Raw genomic sequence first — 16,823 nt, forward strand, 5'->3', positions numbered from 1 at the left:
AACTAGAAAATAAACCCTTTAGGAAGTTTTAAAATTATTTCCTTGGTCATAATTTCTGATGTTAAGAGTTTATTTTAAATTCAAAATATTTTTATCTTTTTAGCTGACCTGATTGAGACCAAATGAGACGTTTTTAATGTTAAAACTTTAAAATATTAAGCAGTATGTGTTAGCTGCAACTTCTCAGGAATTCCAAATCTTAGAACTTTATTGCTGAAAAGGATCTTAGAAATCACTTCATCAATCCAGATTGCTTAAGGGAGTGTCCAGGCTTACACAGCTGGGTGATGGAACCTACAATCACGTTGTGACCAGATCAGTAATTCTCCATGCTTTCTCCCTTAGGTGCAGCTCATCTTTGTTATTCTTTGGCTACAGCTTAGGGGCTTGACATGATTCATAAAAGAATTTTTTTCCTCTGTCAGCAAAACTCACTGTACCACACAGACAAAAGATACAAAGTAAGACAAAGGGATACAAAATAAGATTAATGAACAAGTAGCAGAGAGTTCTATAAAAATGGAACACTATGCAAAGAATGAGACAGTATTGTGGCACTGGCAAGAAATTTTTCCAAGGTGATTAAATGAGAAAAAAGTTGCAAACTATAGGTATAGTATGCTGCCATTTGTGTAAAACAAAGGTATGCTCTAAGTAAACATAGGTGTATGCATAGAATTAATTGCTAAAATATGCAAGAAACCCGTGAGGGTGATTGCCTCTGAGAAGTTAGACAAGTTAGGTGGGCAGACTAGAATCTGCAGTTGTGTATTTTTTCTGCCCTTCTATTATTCTTTCAAAGTAACTTTTTGAAATACATGTGTGGACTAATTAGTTTTTGTGAACATTAACAGTGTTTGTCTAGGCATATAATTACATTGGAATTCTATTTATTCAGTAATTAAAACTTTTCACTCATTTTTTAAAAGGGAAATAAAGTCAACAAGGCTTATTTTGTATCTTTCTATCCTTTTGAACAGCAGCTATGTGAACATTTGGAAAGAACCTTAGTAGGGAGGCTTTTCTCTCACCTATCTAAAGTTGCCAACAGACATCTAAGCTGAATCTAAGTTGACAAAAAAAAAAAAAATGTAGAAAGCTGGAATGCAGGTCTGGATGGATTGGAACTGTGCTACTGACTCCTTCCCTCCAGTGCTAAAACACAGATGTAGTGAGGAAGAACTAATGTAGATTGGCAGTCACCCACACATCTCTGGTATTACCTTAAAGTCTTGTTTCAAGCATACAGTCCCTAAGTGTTGGGTGTTTTAAATACACCTAAGTTATATTCTATTTTTTTAAAGTTCCATTAGATGGGATACTAAAATGACCATCCTAAGTGACTGCCTGTCTCTACCACTAAGAACTGCTAGGTCTCTCTGCCATTGTAAAGACCAACCTGAATTTACAGATGACATCTATCTACATGTATATCTTACCCTCTAAAACATGTTTCTCTTAAGGACCCTTAAGTATAACAATAGCTATTTTAGGAATACTACCTTTGGTTTCATATTTTTGCTTTTAAGTCTTAGTCTATTACACATTTCTATACTCAAATGCTTGGGATTGTTTTGTCTGTGCCTAGACCATTCTTGCCCTTGCCCTTGCCCTGGGTGCTTAGGTATTACATGAATGAAATGAAAAACAGATCACACCATATTCTCAGTAAGTCTCTTAATGACAGCAAAAGGAATACAGACACTTGAAATGATTAGCACATAGAAGGAAAAACTTGTTTTTGAGTAATTTTCTTCAAGAAATTTAACAGAAGATACGAAATTCTTGTGGGGCAATTTAAAGGAGAGAAAAATATATTTACAAGGAGAGGTTCAACATTGCTCATATGAAAGGAAAAACATGGAGGATTAATGAAAACATACAAACCTAAACTGGCAAAGTGGAAGAAATAGCTTTCTTCCAAGTAACAATCTGAAGTTTTAACAAATCTAGTAACATAAAGCACATCCAAACAGACTTCTCTGGATTAAATTTAATACAATTGTACATTCATGCTGTGGCGGTAACAACTTTCACATTATCTGTGTGGCTTCTCAGTTGACTCTCAAGACACAAACACAAAGGCACAGTCTAAAAGGATACACTAACATTTACAATAGTTTTAAGTAAATGTAGAGAAGACAAATTTGAAGTCTGAAAATATTTGAATATGGATCAGCTGGAATATATTTTCATTCAAAAAAATACTTCTACTTTCAACACTAGTTTTGCTGCAGTGGCAGTTCCAGGTGTCCAGTAAGTTATTCTCAATATTCACTGAACATATAACAATTATAATTAAGCAATCACATGACTAGATAGCTAAAGAACCTAGATTTTTAAATATCTCAGGTTTTTAAAATGAATCCTGCAGGAAGTCCTACTTTTTCCATTTCAAATGTTAATCCTGTAAAAATAAGTGCCTTTCCTTCCCCCCTCATTAGTGTATTCACTACCTTATGAATTCACTACCAAATGAATTTAACCAAGGATTGTTAAATATTGAAAGAAGCCATCCAATCCATCATGGTACTTTAAGATTAGGTAATAAAATGCTAGAATCAGGCTGACATGTTTCTTTGTTGGGAATTTTTGGTCTCAAAAGAAACATGTATTTAAAGAAACTGAAGCAATATAAACTAACATGTCCTTTAAAAAAATTGAGTGATACAATTCTATACTTTATAGAATTAAGGGATGTTATTTTTAAGCATTTGGTGAGTAAGAATTCTTTCTCATAACTGAATATTTGGAATGTATTATAGTCATTAAAATACAATTCTATGAAGAAACCAAGAGATTAACATTTTAATTCTGTATTTTATAAATTTAGGTCCTCTGGGTTATTAAGATATTAAGCTTCAGTGTCTTTTTTTCAGTCTGAAAGCATCAATGTTACTTCCCTGCTTAATTATTTCATGACCTATAAAAGCTAAATTCTTAATAAATTAAAAAGTGTTCATCCTTTATTGTAATCACACAGCTGTCAATGTTGGTTGACATTCATTAGGTCTTGGGTTTCTGAAAATGTATTTATCTAGGTCAAGAAAAACAGGCAGAAGGAAACCTCACCCAAATTATGTAGCAGTGTTAAGCAAATTCAGTTTTTGAGCCAAATTAAATCATTTGTGTCTTCAAACTTTCCCTGTAACTTTTCTTATAGCAATATAATTTTGCATTTTGGCCAAAGAGAGCTGCTTTCTTTTGGCAGACAAAATCATACTTCTGGAGAAACATTGAGTTAGATCTTTAGAATCTGTCTCCTTTTCAATAGAGCAGTAACAAATAGTGTGTTACACATTTATTTCACCTAAGTTGATCTCTTTCAAAAGACTGATATGATGAAAAGATTTTAAATCTGTAGCATATTTTTACCCAATATACCTAATTATGTTCAATTTAAAACAATTTTTCCAAAAGAACTGGTTTTTGGTCAGGAGTCAAGAAACTACAAAATAACTTATCTAAAAGTTGTCAATTAAAAATTAAGCCATAGTGCTTAAGTGTAATGTTTTCAAAAACCAACTATACACTACTGCATGTTCTTGGAAATTTGGAAACAAATATACTTGACTCTTAAAAAAATACTTGGTGGCATATTAAAGAATGACTATGAGTTTACAAAACATATGAAGCAGGGTATAGTTAATTCCAAAACTATGGAAAACATCAGTGTGCCTTTGCTTTACTTGAAGAGAAATGGAGTTTTGAGTGCCAAATAGCTAATTACCATTAGCGTCACCAAAATTAATCCCAAACATTACTCAGAAAATAAACTATTTCCAACAATTTTCCAACAATTTTCAAGACCTTTTATATAAGGACTATATTGTAACTTTCATTCTTAAGGGTCTTATCTCTCTCCTTGTAGGATTATCACAAACCATCTTTTACTTTTCAAATGAACTAATTCTAACCCAACCCAAATTAAAAACCGTTCACATTCACAAGCAAGGAATACTATTGCACATTATACTCATTTTAGGAATGTGTGCTTCCTCCCCCCGCCCTCCCCAAAAAAACTGACAATGCATCTATGAATTATATCTCATTATCTGTATTTATAACACTCAAAGTGCTTCTGCTCTTCCACTGAACAAGTATATTAATACTTTTATAGTCTCAGAATACTTCATGAACCCTGAAGTGATTCTCTATGGAAGGAGCTTCCTTTGCAAAATGAATTTGGCTAGTCACCTGCATACCAAAATCCCCAAGAATCTGAACAAATTTCTTGTGCTCCTTTCCAATCCAAGATCTCATTGGATCACACACTTGGTAAGGTGTTACATGGGTATGAACAATAATCCCTGTTTGTGCAAATTCTTTCAGGACTTCTGGATAAGTAACCCACGTATTGCTTCCTCCAGAATGACCGCCATCCAGCCAGTACATTGTTCTTATGCTTCTGATAAAAGCATCTATGTTCTTGTCTTTCTTGGCTTCTTTTAATTCAAAAAGCAATTGATTCAAAACAACACAACCTTTACTGAATCCAATCAAAGTAAAAGAAGCACCATTTAGTGATGGTGGGTAAAAACTCAGGGTGGACTCATCAAATTCTTCACAGGTCCTCTCTTTTTCTCCCTGGCAACCATTAGTAGTGTGAGAACTGGATCTACAATTAGATGCTTTGGAGTCCTTATTCAAATCTTTTACATTCTTCTTTGATATCAGACTGTTCTGACTTAAGTTAAAAGCATTAACTAATAACATATAAAGGTGCTTAAAAGCTCCAAAGTCAGTATTGTGTTCTGGAGCACCAAACATATTACTTTTCACAAAATTGTCATAGCAGCTGAATTTGTGCAAATGCATTCGCGAGCACTTTATCACCCAAATATAACTACTGGGGAACCGGTGGGCTAAAATGGTGGCAACATTTTCTAGACTCCAGTTTTCCCACTGATAATTCTCAGGATGACGAGTCATAATTTCATGGTAATTCTGAAAGGTAAGAAAGATGAAACAAGCATTAAATACATATTTATATAAAATTATTTCCACAAAATAGTTTCCCATTTTTATTGTGGAGGAAATTGGGATGTTATATGACCAATGGTTAATGTACTAAAAATGAAAACTGTATGTCTATCATTACCTTCTGATCTTAAGATTTTAAACAAATAATTTCCCAATTTAAACTTAAAATCTATCAAAAGACTGGGTTATAAGATATAGCTAAATAGCATAGTAGAAATTTTAAAAATTAAACTTACTTTAAAGGGATTATAGATATTTTTATTTATTTTTATTTTTTTAGATATTTTTAAATAAATTTTATTTAGTATACATACAATCTCCTATTCCTAAACACATTAACTGAAAATAAAAATTGGTTTATTAAACTTTTTGATAACACAAAACCTTAAAATATTTTCTCATTAAAGCTGTTATCCTGAATCCCTCCCTTTTTGGATACAACCAAATTTCAATTTTGGGTACAACAATTGAACAACATGGGTTTGAACTGTGCAGGTCACTTACAAGTAAGTTTTTTCCTGTAAATACAGCATAATACTGTAAATGTATTTTCTCTTTCTTAATAACATTCTTTTTTTTTTTAAAGATTTCATTTTTGGGATGCCTGGGTGGCTTAGTTGGTTAAGTATCTGCCTTTGGCTCAGGTCCCGATCCCAGGGTCCTGGGATCTAGCCGCATATCCGCTCTCTGCTCAGCCAGGTGTTTGCTTTACCCTCTCCCTCTGCTTATACTCTTTCTCTCAACTAAATAAATAAAATCTTTAAAAAATTCTATTTTTAAGTAATCTTTACACCCAACATGGGATTCGAATCCACAACCTGGAGATCAAGAGTCCAATGCTCTATCGACAAACTGAGCCAGCCAGGTGCCTCCATAATAACATTTTCTTAAAAAAAAAAAAAAAAAGATTATTGGGCAGCCCTGGTGGCTCAGCGGTTTAGCGTCACCTTCAGCCCAGGGCATGATCCTAGAGACCCTGGATCGAGTCCCACGTCAGGCTCCCTGCCTGGAGCCTGTTTTCTCCCTCTGCCTGTGTCTCTGCCTTTCTCTCTGTCTCTCATGAATAAATAAATAAATCTTTAAAAAAGAAGATTATAAAAAAATAAAATAAAAATAAAAAAGATTATCTTATTATAAGAATACAATATATGATACATATACAAAATATCTGTTGAATCAACTGTTCTGTTGTGTATCAGTAAGGCTTCGGGTCAACAGTTGGCTGTTAATAGTTAAGTTTTGGGGGAAATCAAAAGTTATATGTGAATTTTCAACTGTGTGGGAGTCAGTGCCCCTAACCCCTGCATGGTTCAAGGGTCAACTGTGCAATGAACGTTCTAGAAAAATCTTTTTATATATCTGAGATTACAGCAATAAAAATAAATTCCTGGATATGGGGCTGGCCCAGTCAGTTAAGTGTCCAACTCTTGATTTCAGCTCAAGTCATGATCTCAGGGTGGGGAGATGGAGCCCTACACTGGACATGGAGCCTGCTTGAGATTTTCTCTCTCCCTCTGCCCCTCCCCCAGCTTTAAAATCCTTTTAAAATAAATAAGTAAAAATAAATTCCTGGATATGGAAAGATTGTGTCAAAGAATATTCATAATTTAAGATTAGTTATACAGACTCCAATGCTATCTTCCAGAAAGGTATGTATAGCTCTTCTTTTCGTTCAATTTCTTAGGCAAAGGACAGCTTATTCTAATTTGGATTTATTGAAAATTTGAATGAAATTATAATTTTGTTTATTAACCATCTGGATTTCTACTTGTGTCTGTGCATAACTTTGGTCCTTTTTTATTTGGTTCTTGTTTATTTAAAAGCATTCTATATATATATTAATAAATTTTTGTTTAGGTTCCAGGATATGCATATAAATTTTGTTTTCATTTTAATTCACAGTAGCTTTTTTTAAAAAGGGAGAAATTCATTCAAATTTATTCATTTATTCTATGAGATTTATTGGATACCTACTGATTGAGTATGGATCAGAACAGACTAAACTCCTGCCCACACAGAGCTCACATTTAGTACAGAGATACACAATAAACAACTCCATAAGTAAACAGAGCAACACTGTTCAATAGAAATATAACATGATCCATGCAAAAAAATTTCTAGTAGCTACATTTTAAAAAGAAGGTAACAGGTGAAACTACTTTGAATAATATATTTTATTGAGCCCAAATATCTAAAATATTATAATTTAAACATGTAACTGATTTAAAAAACTAGTAAGAGATGATTACATTTCTTTTTCTTACTAAGTCTTTGAAATCCAGTGTGTATTTTATACCTACAGCACATCTCAATTTGGATGCTAAATTTTCACTGGAAATACTGGATCTGAATTTAGATTTCATAAAATTTACAGTTGAAAAAGCAGATTCACATATCCAAGTTGTTCAAATATACTTAAAAGTTTTCTAGGAACTGAACTATCAGTTTTCAGGTTTAAATTTAAAGTTAAATATAATTAAAAATTTAGTTCCTTGGTTAGACCAGCTTTCGAAAGGTCAATAGCCATAAGTGGGTAGAAGTCAGCACAAAATATTAAGATGGTGGTTAAGTGCAATGGAGTATAATTAAAAAAAAAAATAAAAAGAACAGGGCAAAAGGAATACAAGGATTTGGAGAGGGTGGAAGATTATTATTTGAAACACAGGGTGGTCTCCAATAAGATGATAGTTGAGAAGGACCTGAAGGAACCAAGGGAGTGAAGCAGGATATTTCAGGCATAAGGAATTGCAACTACAAAAAGCCCTGAAGTGGAAGCATGACTGGTATAGCCAAGATACAGCAATGAGGCTAGACTAGCTCCAGCAGTGTGAAAAAAAAGAAAAAGTGATCACCAAGGTCAGAAAGATTGTTGGGGAGAGGGGGAGGTGTGAGAACTTTGGCTTTTGCTCTGATAGGGTTTGGAGCAGAGGGTTGATGTAATTTCTGTTTTGAAAGGATTACTCTTGTTCCTATGTTGAAGGATCAGGAGTTGAAGCAGGAGGTTACACAAGTGTAATCCTGAGGAGACAAGGTGGCTTGAACACTGAGTGGTAGAAAAATTAAGGTGGTAAAAGTGGTCAGACAATATATTTTGAAAGTAGAGTCTACAGAGTATGAGAGAAAGAAAAACAGAGTTGTGATTTTCCTTTATTTATAACACTATATACTATACATGCTGAACAATTTTAAATGCACTTCTCTTTTGACCTAGTAATTCCACTTCTAGGAATTTATCTCAGTGATATAACTGCATATATGCATAAATAAACATGTATAAGGTTATTTATTTTTGTTTCAAAAGAATGAGGCAGGTCTATGAGTACTCAACATGCGTTATAAAACAAGGGCTAAAAAACCCCTGTAAGCTACGCTACCATTTGTGTTTTAAAATAAAAAAGTTCGTGGGGTCCCCAGTGGTTCAGTCATTTGAGGTTCCCAGTCTTTTTTTTTTTTTTACATTTTTATTTATTTATGATAGTCACACACAGAGAGAGAGAGAGAGGCAGAGACACAGGCAGAGGGAGAAGCAGGCTCCATGCACTGGGAGCCCGACTTGGGATTCGATCCCGGGTCTCCAGGATCGCGCCCTGGGCCAAAGGCAGGCGCTAAACCGCTGCGCCACCCAGGGATCCCCTGAGGTTCCCAGTCTTGATTCAGCTCAGGTCCTGAGATTCAGCCCCATGTCAGTCTCCACGCTCAGTGGGTAGTTGGCTTCTCCCTCTCCCTCTGCCCCTTCCCTTACTAGCACCTTCTCTCTTTCTCTCAAATAAATCTTAAGAAGAAAAAAAAAAAAAAGTTTGCATCAGCATAGAATGTCTCTGGAAGAATACATATATCAGCAACAGTGGTAGCCTTGAGGAAGAGAAATGGGAGACTGGAGAGATTGGTATGAAAAGGGGATTTACTTTCTAATGTACAGTCTTAAACTTAATTTTAACAATATTTTTCTATTAAAAAACTAAAACTGGGCAGCCCGGGTGGCTCCGCGGTTTAGCGCTGCCTTCAGCCTAGGGCTGATCCTGGAGTCCCAGAATTGAGTCCCACATCAGGCTCCCTGCTTGGAGTCTACTTCTCCCTCTGCCTGTGTCTCTGCCTCTCTCTCCTCTCTGTGTATTCTCATGAATAAATAAATAAAATCTTTAAAAAAAAAAAAACCTAAAACTGATAGAAGTAAAATTCACTAAAAAACTTTAGTCTATATACAAAGGTAGAAGGGAAGATGGAGAAGCCATCCATAAAACCACCAATTAGAAATAATCATTAAAATTTGAGTCTAGCATTCCAGTTTTCTCTAGTATACACATTTACAAATACATATATTAGACAGCATTCTTACTTCTTCCTCAACAAGTTTATGCATCCAGTTTTCACTTAACAATATATTTCAGGCATGGTTCCATATCAATAAATATAGATTTGCATCACAATTTTTAGACTTCCCATCAAAAAGATTAATATCAATTTACACTCTCACTGACAGTATACAAGAATTTACCCACATCCTTACCCACAGGGGCTACTAACATTAATTTTTTTAAAACCTTCACTACTATGATAAAATACCTTACTTTTTATTTAATTTGCATGTTTTGATTCCTAAGAAGGATGAATATTTTTCAATGTTTATTGACAATGTTCTTTTTTGTTAATTCTGTGTTTGTGTCCTTTGAGAATTTTCCCAGATACTCAATTCTTTCTTACAGTTCATAATCTCATTAATAGCTTTTCATATGTTAAAAAATATTTACTCCCAGGAGGAGGCTATCATTTAGCTTTTTATGGATGCTGCTACTGCCCTCGGCATATTCAGATTTGTGATATAAAATTAAAATAGGAACTTAGATCTCAAAGAGCTCAGCTAAATCCTTTTTATAGCTATGGAAACTGAGGGCCTAGAAACTATATAGTTATTTCTATTATACAGTTATTTGGTTAATGAGTCAAAATGAATTCAAGATTCTGTAATTCTCAGTTCAGTCTCTACCACATAGGTAAATCTAAAAACTTGGTATTTTCTTTGATTAGCCCTAAGTTACATGATCAAAGGGGGGACATGCTTATACAAAGGAATTGTGTGCACTAAAATATAAAAATAGTATTGTTACTGTTGTGTCAAAACCCAGATCCATTAAAACAATGGATAAATACTCCCAAATTCCAAAAAGAAACACAAGACATCCCCATAGAACTTGCAGACAGGTGGCCAAAACTGGTTCTGCAACTCAGGCTATTACCCAGGGCCAGTCTACAGAAAAGGCTAAAGACTATGGGAAGAGAGTGCTTTCTTTCAAGAATTTTTATCTCAATTGGGAATGCAATGTGCTTATTCCCCTTGGGCGGTGGGGAGGCATGTAGGGAGCAAGCTTCTCCACATCACCAATGAGGCAGGTGGCAAAAGAATCTCTTGGGAGAGATTAAGGAGTTCTTATTTCACAGTTAGATGCTTGCTGACCTGCAAAAACTTACAGGCCTATCCCATACAGCTACTAAAGTTAAAGGTACAAAGATCTTTAGGAAAACAACATGCAAGTGTCTACAACAGTTCGGAGACATTCATGATTAAGTTTCAAGCTAGGTGGATTATTCCTACAGCAGAGCAAGTACAACTATATTCCTGGCACAGAGCTCCTAAAACCCTTGGAATTTCCCAGGTGACAGGAACACCTTTGTTCTAATGGGGTGACTCTTGGTGGGCTTCTGAACAGGAACTGGTCAACCAGAAAAACCAAGACATGACTGAAGTTTGGAACTTTCGGTCTCACCGTCCATTCTCTAAAGAGAGACTGGAAATGGGAGTTAATGACTGATCATGACTGTACAATGAAGCCTCCATAAAAAAATCCCCAAAGTATGGGTTCAGGTAACTTCTAGGTTGGTGAATACATGGAGGTTCTAGGGGAGTGCTACACTGAGAGAGGTCTGCACCCCTTCCCACATACCTTACCCTATGCATCTCTTCCATCGAGATATTCATCCATTATCATATCCATTCATAAGTGGGTAAACAGTAAGTAAATTGTTTCCATAAGTCACTCTTACAGATTAACTGAACCTAAGGAGGGTATCATGGCAACCCCAATTTATAGGCAGTCTGCAGGAGCACAGGTGACAACCGGGGACTTTTGACTGGCGCTGGAAATGGGGGTGCAGTCTTGTGGGACTGAGCCCTTAACTTGTGAAATGTAATAACTCGGGGTAGATACTGTCAGAATTGAGTTATAGGATATCCAGCTGGTGTGCAGAGCATCACATGGTAGGAGGAAAAACCCATGTAATAGGTTTCAGAAGTGTTGCGAGTGTGGTAGTAGTATGAGTAGTAAGGCGTGACATACCAGGACATACATTTAGGGCATGGTCATCTCTATATCCTAGTCTTTAGGAAAACAGGTTTTTTAAAGGTAAAATTGGCAATGACCCAAATGTTCACCAAGTGCTGAATGAGTAAACAAATTATATATCCATACACCAGAAAACTACCTCGGAATAAAAAGGAACATACTAATGATACAGGCAATAGTAAGAATGAATTTCAAAAGCATCATATACTAAGTGAAAGAAGCCAGACACAAGACTACATACTATGATTGCAAATTAATGAAAATGTAGAAAAGGCAAAACTATAGTGAAAGAACGCTGATCAGTCGTTGCCTATGGCTGAGAAAAGAGACCAACAGAAGTGGGGCACAAAGGTACTTTTTAGGGTGATGGAGATGTTGTATAACATGATTATGGTGTTGGTTACATAACTTAACATTTGTCAAAACTCATCAAATTGTAAGCTTATACTTAAAAAAAGAGATAAGTATAATTTTATACTGAAGCTTTAAAAAGCAAGATAACTCAAGAAAATTGGAAAATGCCTCCTTAAAAAAATCCTGATTTCTGTTCCCTCCAAAATCATTACTGGATTTAAAAAAAAAAATCAATGTACTTAAAGAAATATGAATTACTATGTTCTCAGCTCACCTGTTAATTCAAATGAGAAAATAACAAATATAGAATAAAAAACCACACACAACACCAACAAAAATGATTGCAAGAGGAACATCAAGAAAGTAATGGTAATTAAAATTTAAAATTACTTGGGCAACCAGATCTAATTGATACCAAACAACAAATCGGTATCAACAAGAAGTAAAGCTTCTAATGGTACCCTACAAAGTTCTGTTGGACCAATTCTGTTCGGTATTTATCCAAATTAAAAATAAAGATATTGAAAGAATGCCTATTTAATTAATATATGATACAAACCAGAATAATGGTTCTATGAAAGAACTGATATACTAATAAGATGAGCTGTGTCTAACAGGGTAAATTTCACACGAATAAACATTAGGCTAAAAAAAAAAAATCAAGTACAAAGATATGAAGAAATGTGAGCCAAAAGCATTTCATATAACAATAGCCATCTATGATTTATCAAGCACTTCCTGCACTGTTCAAAGCAACTTACATATATTCATTCATTCAACAAGTTATCTACTGAACACCTACTACATGCCAGTCACTGAACACCAATCACTAAGCATCAGAGATACTTAGTGAAGAAAACAGACATGAAACTGACATTGTAGTGTTGCAAGACAGACAAAAACCGAAATGAATAATACAGTAAATGAAATGGGTAAAATAGAAGAGGAAAGCTGACAGGGATCACATGTATGTATACATGTGATTATGATACAGGATGATCAGAAAAGGCCTCACTGTGAGGGCAACTTTTGAGCAACTCAAAACAGGTGAGGTAATGAATCCCACAGATATCTGTAGGCAGATTGTTCCAGGCAATATGTGCAAAGCTTTTGAGGTCAAGTGTGCTTACCCCGAGTAATACGAAGAACGCTGTTAGGGCAGAGTAGACAGAAAAGGGAGAAAGGCAAGCAAGAGTGGGAAAAGATAAAGATAGTGAAGAGCCCTTCTTCAAGAGTACTCTGGCTTTTCCTCTGAGTAATGGGAAGCTACTGGAGAGTTTTCAGCAGTGGTGTGGCATGATTTGACTTACTTTTAAACTGGTTATTCTGATCACTTAGGTTTAGAAGGGAAAGCAGCTTTAATTGTTGATCGAGGTATGAGGTGTAAAAGAGAGGTTACTAAAAGATTAACTTCAAGATCTCTAATTTGAGCAACTAAAAAAAAAATTCCATTAGCCGAGATGAGGAAACTGCAGGAAGAACAGATTTAAAAGCAAAGATGCAGAGATTTTATGTGTGAGGTATCTATTAAATATCCAAAAGGAAATACTGTACATGCAACCGGTAAGTCTCGAGTTCCAGGAACCTCTCTAGGCTAGTTATACAAATATCCAAGGTCATCAGAGTACAGGTGGAATGTAAAACCACAAGACTCCAAGAAATCACTACGGGGATAAAGGTAGAGGAGAAAAGTCCACAAGCCGAGCACTGGGGTAGCCCAATAATTGAAAAAGTCATCAGAAAGATGAGAAGGAACTGTTACTCACGAGGAATTCCCGTATTTAGTCCTCATTGATATCCTATAAATTATTATTGCTATTTTATAGTTGAGGTAGCTGAAATTAGCCAGAGATGTCATAGCTAAAAAGTGCAGAATCAGGGTTCAAACCTAGGCAATTTGGCATTAAAGCCTTTTGATGCATTATCTTACTCTTCTCTAAAGGACCTGGGTTTTTAAAGCATTTCATACACTCTCTGTAAAGCAACACTAGATCACTGTCCAAAAAGCTAATGGAATCTCAGGCTACATAAGGAAATGGATGATGTCACCAAAAAAAAAAAAAAAAAAAAAAAAAAAAAAAGGTGAGGTATGACACTAAGTGTATTCAGCACTTTTTTTTAGACCTTATCTGAAGACTTGTATTGTTTTCTGGATGTAACACTTTATAAATATTTAGCAGACTCTCAACAAAGGTTCGTCGTCGTCATCATCATCATCATCATCATCATCATCATCATCATTATAGATGCACATAGTAGCTGTTCCTCCAATCTCTGGAAGCCGATATCAGTAATGTCACGCTGTTTTCTCCCAAACTGAGCACCAGAGGATTAATGACCTACTCTGCAATCTAAATACTAGGGTTTGTTTTTGTTTTTGTCACTGTTTCTATTAGCAGTCAATGAGACCGGTTCCTTATTTTAAGGATAAGAGGGAAAAAAAAATTACATGCATCTTCATCGTCGTTTGACACAGAGCACAAAGTTTGCGACTCCATCAGTCTGAAGCATCCATCTCAAAACCAAACTACTACTACTGCTTCAGGGAGTGAGAAACCCAGCTGGCCAACATTTTAGCTTCCCTGTCCACACACCGACCCGTACTACCCCCGACAGAACTTGGCTCTGACGATGGAAACGCCCCGGGTTCGCACACTGCCCACCGGGGCCCCGCAAACCTTAGGTGCCCCCGGGCGCTGCGGACGCCGTCGGCGCGACGCTCCCGCCTGGATTTTGCATTTCGTGAATGCAAACCAAACGGCCCACGTACAACTAACTAACTAACTGACGGGACGGCCGCCAAACTAGACAACACAGCTCTGCATGGAGACCTAAATTAAGACCCAGGACAAAACATGGGAGACACCCCTAACTCTGGGAAACGCACAAGGGGTGGTGGAGGGGGAGGGGGAGTTGGGGTGACTGGGTGACACTTGGCGGGATGAGCCCTGGGTGTTACGCTGTATGTTGGCAAATCGAACTCCAATAAAAAAAAAATAATAATAATTTAATTAAGACCCAGCTTTCCCAGTACCAGACAGCCACGAATATTTGCCTGAAGATCTAAAATCAAATAATAAAGCTAAAAAAAAAAAAAAGTACAGAATTCAGGTTGAGCGCAAAATACTGACAGGCTTAGCGATTACTGCCCCTTTTACTCCCCACCCACCCTCTTTAGTCTAGAGTTAGTAAAAAGGGGGGGTCATACCTTTAGAATTTTTATTTTAATTAATTAATTAATTAATGCATGCATGCTTTATGTTTTGCTCGTTTGCTCTTTAATGACTGCCAGCGTTTTCGGCACCCCGCGTGCTGGGTTAATCTGAAAAGCCACGCGCCTGCCTGCGGCCGAACCCCCGCGCGCACCTCTGCGCCGCCAGGTTATAGGGGTGGATGCATACACCGCGCGGCCTCATTCCTTCGGGCTCGGATTGCACACACCCCGCCCCCCCCCCCCCGAGCTCGGACGGACGGACAGCTGGCTCTGCCCGAGGTCGTCACCCTCCAAGGGCACCTCCCTCCTCCTCCCCCCCACCCCGGGGCTCCCGGGGCTCCCGGAGCGGGGGGCCCAGGGGTGTGGCAGGGGCGGGCCCTGGGATTCGCGGGGCCACGCGGCTCAGGGCACGTGTGGGCGTGTTCGGGGCAAGCCTGGAACCCCGCACTGGGCCGGGGCCCGGGCGACTGAGGCCGCTCGCAGAGGCGCGCGGGGAGGGCACAGGTGTCCTACCTGCACGTCCCCGGGGAAATAGAGAACGTGATGCTGCGGCTCCTCCCTCGCCGGGTCCCCAGGGAGCGCCGGCCCCGCCGCCTCGGCCGCCAGCAGGAGCAGCTCGTTGCTGCGCTGCGGGTCGGCTCCCGGCACCGGGGGCAGCTGCACGCACTGCGGCCGGCGCGCCGCGGCCAACGGGGAGCCCCGTGCGCAGCCGCCGCCGCCGCCGCCGCCGCCGCCGCCCAGGTTCATGGCTCCGGCCTGCGAGCGCGACGCGGCCATTCCGAGGCTGAGCTGCGGCAGCAGGAGCAGCAGCGGCGGCGGCGGCGGCGACCGCAGGAGCCTGAACTCCCACATGGGTCGCTGCCGCGAGAGCGGTTCAGGGGCGGGGGGAGGTCCTGAGGGAGGGACCCGGGCGGGCCGCCCAACGGTCCCGGGCCGGACGGGGCGCGGCGGCGGCGGCGGCGGCGGCGGCGGCGGCGTCACAGGCCGACGTGCGCGCGCGCGCGGCGTGCGTCGGGGCGGGAGGGGTGCGCCAGGAAGTGGGCGGGGCTCCCGCGGGTTGGGGAGGGGGCGTGGCCCGAGGGAAGGCTTTCCTGATTGGTAGGTTCTGCTGCGCGGGAAGTTCGAACGGCAGCCTGGGGCAGGGCGGGAGCAGAGCCAAGGAAGAGGGAGCGAGCTCCGGGCTCCGAAGGAGGGGCCGCAGCTGGAGTGGGTCCAGTCGCTGGGTAGGGTTTTCAGTAAACTGTGCTCCCGTCTCTGTAGGCTCACCTTTCAGGTGAGGTGTGTTGTTTTTTTTTTTTTTTTTTAATATATAGTTCTTGGAGCCCCAAAGAAAGAGAATCTCCCTTTTCTCACAAGCTTGAGTTTTCATTGTAGATAGACAAGATTTCTAGGTTCATGGGAATTGATGGTTAGATACGAAATCTATCTAACGCACCTTTGGTTGGAGGTGGGGGAACAGGACGCATGGACTGGGACAGCTAAAGTGGGCCAAAGGCGTTTATTTCCTGCTGTGTTTGCAGCCAACGGGATTTGCTAGTTTATTTCTTTTTTATCTTATTTTTTAAGGTTTTATTTATTTGTTCATGAGAGACAGAGAGAGAGAGAGGCAGAGACACAGGCAGCGGGAGAAGCAGGCTCCACGCAGGGAGCCCGACGTGGGACTCGATCCCTGGTCTCCAGGGTCACACCCTGGGCTGAAGGGGGCGCTAAACCGCTGAGCCACCCGGGCTGCCCGGGATCTGCTATTTTAGAGCTTCCAAAAACCACTTTGCACAGTAGGAAAGTGATGAGACGTCCAACAACCGTCTGTGGCCAGGTGTGTAGGAGTAAGATTTGGCCAAGTGTATGCCAAAGATGGGAGGAGGACGGCTCCTCCATATATGTAGCTGTTTGTGAGGCGAGGCACCCTAAGGAGCCTTATAGGAGACAATAGC

The 16,823-nt window shown here is 39.1% G+C and overlaps 2 protein-coding genes across 2 annotated transcripts in view; one reads left to right on the top strand and one right to left on the bottom strand.

Moving 5' to 3' along the window:
• Positions 1 to 1,662: 1,662 nt before the first annotated feature.
• Positions 1,663 to 15,827, bottom strand: C36H2orf69 (chromosome 36 C2orf69 homolog). The gene is made up of 2 exons (XM_072812709.1): positions 15,403 to 15,827; positions 1,663 to 4,947 (listed from the first exon to the last, which is right to left on the bottom strand). The coding sequence occupies exons 1-2, from the start codon at positions 15,739 to 15,741 to the stop codon at positions 4,123 to 4,125; spliced, it is 1,164 nt and encodes a 387-aa protein (XP_072668810.1). The 5' UTR covers positions 15,742 to 15,827; the 3' UTR covers positions 1,663 to 4,122.
• Positions 15,828 to 16,220: 393 nt separating this feature from the next.
• FTCDNL1 (formiminotransferase cyclodeaminase N-terminal like) overlaps positions 16,221 to 16,823 on the top strand; it is a 57,298-nt gene continuing 56,695 nt past the window's right edge. The window contains 1 exon segment of the mRNA XM_072812655.1: positions 16,221 to 16,705. The gene's annotated coding sequence lies outside the window, so the exon portion shown is untranslated.

Source organism: Canis lupus, chromosome 36 (genome assembly GCF_048164855.1).
Source record: "Canis lupus baileyi chromosome 36, mCanLup2.hap1, whole genome shotgun sequence".
In the NCBI taxonomy this organism is placed as follows: domain Eukaryota; kingdom Metazoa; phylum Chordata; class Mammalia; order Carnivora; family Canidae; genus Canis; species Canis lupus.

What these genes read in the sequence shown, in the direction of transcription:
- C36H2orf69 (XM_072812709.1), bottom strand. Translation starts at nt 15,741, where the DNA reads ATGTGGGAGTTCAGGCTCCTGCGGTCGCCGCCGCCGCCGCCGCTGCTG. An exon ending in ATTTCCCCGGGGACGTGCAG is followed by an intron (nt 4,948 to 15,402) that starts GTAGGACACCTG and finishes CTTACCTTTCAG; the next exon opens with AATTACCATGAAATTATGAC.